This window comes from Bidens hawaiensis, unplaced genomic scaffold (genome assembly GCF_021521415.1).
Source record: "Bidens hawaiensis isolate Kalapana, Puna unplaced genomic scaffold, B.hawaiensis_p1.1 tig00038512_1, whole genome shotgun sequence".
NCBI lineage: Eukaryota > Viridiplantae > Streptophyta > Magnoliopsida > Asterales > Asteraceae > Bidens > Bidens hawaiensis.
In genome coordinates, this window is record NW_027505548.1 from 48,109 (window position 1) to 53,274 (window position 5,166).

The 5,166-nt window shown below is 37.7% G+C and overlaps 1 protein-coding gene across 1 annotated transcript; it reads right to left on the reverse strand.

Moving 5' to 3' along the window:
• Positions 1–2,199: 2,199 nt before the first annotated feature.
• On the reverse strand, positions 2,200–4,713 carry LOC143613876 (shikimate O-hydroxycinnamoyltransferase-like). Its single transcript, XM_077087475.1, has 2 exons — positions 4,233–4,713; positions 2,200–3,221 (listed from the first exon to the last, which is right to left on the reverse strand). Exons 1-2 carry the CDS (start codon positions 4,650–4,652, stop codon positions 2,340–2,342), a joined length of 1,302 nt encoding a protein of 433 aa, XP_076943590.1. The 5' UTR covers positions 4,653–4,713; the 3' UTR covers positions 2,200–2,339.
• Positions 4,714–5,166: the final 453 nt, after the last annotated feature.

Here is a 5,166-nt window from a genome sequence, read left to right on the forward strand (position 1 = left end):
TGAGATATTTGGTTACCACATGGAAATGAAATTAATGATTACTTTGTGTTGTTTGGTAGGTATGATAAAAAAAATTAAATTAAATTAAAATGGTAGTGAGTGGCAGTGGTGGTGGGAGGTAGGTGGGTGACAAGAGATAATGGTAGTTGGAGGTGGGCGGTGGCGGTAACGGTGGAGGTAGCAGGCGGTGGTGGGCGACGGTGGTAGGTAGCGGTGACGATGGGTAGTGGGTGGCAGGTGGTGGTGGTGAGGGGCGGGGGCGACAGTTGATGGTGGCGGCGGGCGGGTGGCAGTGGTGGGCGTCTGGCACTGATGGTGATGGTTGGTGGCGATGGTGGCGGTAACGGCGGCGGTGGATGACAATGGTGGTGGTTGGTGGTGGCGGTGGTTGGTGGTGGTGGTGATGTAGGGTGAAAGAGAGAATGGAATGAAAAAAAAAACATGGGGTATAGATGGAATGAAATTAGGTAGTGTTTGGTATGCAGAAATGACAATATGAATGGAATGATTCATTACGTGAGAATGAAAAAAGTGGTGTTTGGTTGCTCAAGGGAATGGAATCATCCATCACACATGGAATCCCATTCCATCAAAACCATTCATTCCCACCCTATTCTTTGTTTTCATTCTATTCCTCCTTTACCCTACCTTCTCAACAACACTACCACCTAATAACCACCACCACCACTATCATTGGCACCACCACCAACTCCGCTGACACCACCACCGCCGCCTCCACCATCGCCACCCGCCACCACCATTTTCGTCGCTGGAGCTACCACCGTCGCCATTGTAGGGGTTATTTTTTTTGGTTAAAAAGTATTTTGAGATATGAGTGTTTTTATTATTTCTATTTCATTTCTACAATTTTTTTGGATACCAAACAATAAAAATTAATAATTGATTTCATTCCTATAGGTTAACCAAACAAAACAAATAAATGGCAATGATCCATTTCATTCCATTGTCCATTCCATTCCTTCTCCCATTCCATTCCCCCTTCATTCCATTACCTCCAACCAAACATACCCTTAGGGTGTTTTGGAGGGAATGGAATGAACTAGGTAATGAGTCATTCCATTCCTTTGGTCAACCAAACATATTTTTCTCCATTCCCTCACAATGGATCATTCCATTCTGCCCTCCATTCATGCGTACCAAACGCTACCTAGAGATTATAATGAACCGGGTTTGAAACAAATACATATATCATCCCAAGTCTATACTTGATTATAAAAAGTTTGTCCCAGATAAGTGGGGTATCGATTGGTAATTACTCACTAGACATCAAGCATACATGTTAGTTTTGGGTATAATATATTAATATATTATATCGTATATAGTAAAAGTAAATCAGCTTTTATAGAATTAGGAATATAATTGGGTTTAAATAACATTTGTCATAAACTATTCCACAAAAAGTTCGTTCAAGTTCATTTATTTAACAAACACACATGAATAATACATATATCGTTCGTCCATCTACCTTCGTGTGCATTCACTTATGTACATCTATTATGTTTGTTGGACAACCCATTCAAGTTCATTTCTTACTATTATTAATTCAAAGCATATTTTGGTTTCATATATTCAGGCTTGTTATGTCAAAGCCCAAATGCAAAACAAAAAATGATTTTAAATTTTATGTATTAGCAGGCCAATTTTATGCCCCCTTTCAAACTTTACAGCCCACTTTGATTTTTTCGTCCACTAGTCCACTACATACGGGTCTTGTAAATATGTGGAACCAGCGTTCACAAAATTAAAGCATAACAATAAACTTTAGATTTTCATTAATATTGATTACAAATCACAATACAAAATGTGGAGGAACCCGAAACAACCTTACAATAAAATAAAACTGCATAATTGAATTTCTTTTTGATATGCATGCTTCATTTTAATGTACGGACACACAAAATGAAATCTTGATCGTTCAATTGTTCGTGTTTGGTCGTTTGCTCAATTAAGCAAACCAAACGAACACTCGTTTACATGCCTGAGTGCATCAAAAGATTAAAATGGCATATCCAACTTTTGCATGCTTAGTAATCACCAGCATATAATGGTTCATCAAACCGATACATCCAACTTTATACGTTCGTCTCACTATTGTAATCATTGCCGAATGTTGCAAATATAATGAAGAAAGTAATGCCATTTTGTTTAACCAGACTACTTTCAAGATCTTGTTTAAACACAAGTTAATAAACTTCTACTCAATCACTCATAATTTACAATCATCATGGGCTCCTAAAGTCCTAATACATTCTTATTATCACAAAAAAAAAAAAGAAAACTCAAACCAAACAGCCCACAACTTGTTTGGTTCAAAAACCTTAAATCTCATACAAGTACTTCTCAAAAAGTGGTTGTTGATTTGCATCTAAACAAACAGCCAAAGACACACTCCTATCATTGTTTGGGCTAGGTAGAACATATACGGTCCCCTCGTACAATATGATCGCGGGCCCCATAAAAATCGGCCGACCCCACCCAAAATCAGCGTCATGGACAGGAAGTCTAGTCCAAGCATTTATGTTCAGGTTTGGGCTAGCAAAGTAGCTAGGTCCACGAATAAGAGCTGACAAGTCAGGTTGTAACTCGAGGTAATCAATAGCCGATCTCAAATAATCATTGTCCATTTTGCTTAATGTGGTGTGAATAAGTTTTGCAGTGCTCGACAATGATCGTGATGTCAGATCACCTGATTTTGCTACTGGGGTGGCTGTAAAGATCACATTCCCAAGGTAGCTAGGTGGGAGTTGGGGACTAAGTCTCGACCTCCCATCTGTGGCTACGTATAGTTTGGTCAACTGGTCATCTGAGAGCCCACGAGCCTTGCACGCGCACCGCCATATATGAGCGGCTAGGACAGCGTACGTGCTATGGTTGGGTCCACCGTCATTCTTGGCTTTGGCTTTGAGAGTGTTGAGTTGGTCTAGTGTGAGTTTTAGCATGGCGGTGGAGGACTTAGAAAGCGAACCCACATTTTTTGTGACCATAGTGGGTGGTGGGTGGTATTCGACATGGCCATGGGTTGGGGTGGGTGGCTCGCGTGCACGTAGTAGGGTCCGGTCAATGAACGGTGGGATGGCTACGGACAACCCACGAGCCATATCAGACCATGTGTTTATGAAATGAAGGGAAGATAAACCATCGGATAATGTATGGAATACACCGCAACCAAGACCTACTCCTCCACATTTGAAATGAGTTACCTATAAAACAAAATAAATTAATTTGAGTGATTTTTCTTTATCAACTTGATTCAAAAAGTCAAAAAAAAAACATCAAAATTTGGTACATTGGTTATTTACTTCAATAAAAGTCAGTTTTACCTACTCTTCATCTAACTGATGCTGATGGCCATTTACATTTAACTTCACAATTTAATATTGCTACAGCCACCTAAGTCACACAATATAATTTTAGTTTTTGTTGTTATATTAATGCTACCGTTCATTCTACACAAATAAAAGTCTCTGGACCCACATAACATAATAGAAATTTGAATGTGCATAGCAGCCTAACATATGACTTTGACCTAATAAAGTTTATGGCAAATAATATTCATAGTTACATGTAACACATGATTCCAATTTAGCATAGAAGTGTTAAAATTACATAATGTATTTTAACATATTGTTTTTGGTTTTAAGTTTTAACTGTGAAATATATACATACTGTAAATAAATGAATTACATAGTCTTATGGTAAAAATTAAAAATGCATGTGATAACCAGATCTGTTACTTTCATACTATTTCAACCATGATACTCTTATGGATCTAGACATATTTTAGAAAAAAAATATATATAAAAACTTTATATATAATTCACACTGACACATTAGAGGCAATTATTGAGCCATATATGTTTTTAAATAATCAAGTTGGATCTATCATTCATTGCTACTGCAAGTTGTATACAATATATCTTTTCTAAAAATCTCTTAGTAAGTATGATAGTGAATTTAGATCTCATAAACTTAGGGATAAAAAGTTTGTACTTTGTTCAGTTGTTGAATCAAAATGACAGTTTTTAGTAATATGTACTTTTTAACCCAAGTTTCTGATGTCACATGTAATTAATGCATTGTACTAGTGGTCACATATTCAAACCTAAAAACATAGCAAAAATGTAACCCCCCAAGTGCCCGTGTCTAGGTTTTATTTTCACCCGACGAATTTGTCTGCCAAAAAAAAAGGTGTCTTCGTAGAAAAAGTTTACCTGTGCGAAAAACAACGGATACGAGGAAATATCACCCGAATAGTCAACATTCGGCGTAAGACTCCGAAACTCGGGTGACGGCGTAAACTCCCCAAAATCATCCAAACTCGAATCCGATTCCGCTTCAACGAACAAAGCACCTTTGTTATTACAATTAATAACGATCCTACCCGTTTCGTCTCTACCCAACCGCCCTGCCATCGGGTAAAACGAGACGAGTACATCGGCTAGCGCCTTTTTCATAGCATTCGGATCGAAAAAGTTAGCCGATCCGTTCGGTGGGTAGAAGTAAACAGTTAATAGATGGATCCTGCCAACAATAAGATCCAAGTTAGAGGTGTATAGATGTTTAGGAGCATTTGGTGTGGTCTCTGATGGAGGAATGATTGATGAGTTTGTTATATTGATGTTCATCTTCATGTTTTTTTAAGGTTACACACAAAGATATGTGTGTGATTGGGGGGTAACTGCTTAAGGAACACAAGGGATTGGGTTTTGTTTCACAAGTATTATCCCATTGGTAGTGGCATATATATAGAGTTGGAGGGGTGTAAAGTGTCCAGCTGAGCATTTTAATATTTTTTTTTCTTCATTGATAATTTTAAAGTCTATCTTTTATAAAGGTTTGAATACGAGACCTACCTAAGAGGCTAAGAAAAATGTTTTTCATGGGGTTTGAATATGAGACCTGCCAAAGAGGCTAAGAAAAATGTTTCTCGTGGCTAGCCATATTGATGGTTTTGATGCTTATATCATGAATCACGTTTTATAATGTTATTTTTAAAGACTTTGTTTTGCAAGCAAAAGAGAGCTAGCGGCGCAGATTGTTGCTCGTTTGCTTTTTGTATCGATGTAACACTGTTTTCTAATGAAATATATATCCTGCCATTCATTTGAATATGTTTATAAGTAAAAAAAACGTTGAAAGTAACAT

Coding starts and splice junctions, on each gene's coding strand:
- LOC143613876 (XM_077087475.1), bottom strand. CDS start 4,652: ATGAAGATGAACATCAATATAACAAACTCATCAATCATTCCTCCATCA. Junction 3,222..4,232: donor ATCCGTTGTTTTTCGCACAG/GTAAACTTTTTC, acceptor TTTGTTTTATAG/GTAACTCATTTCAAATGTGG.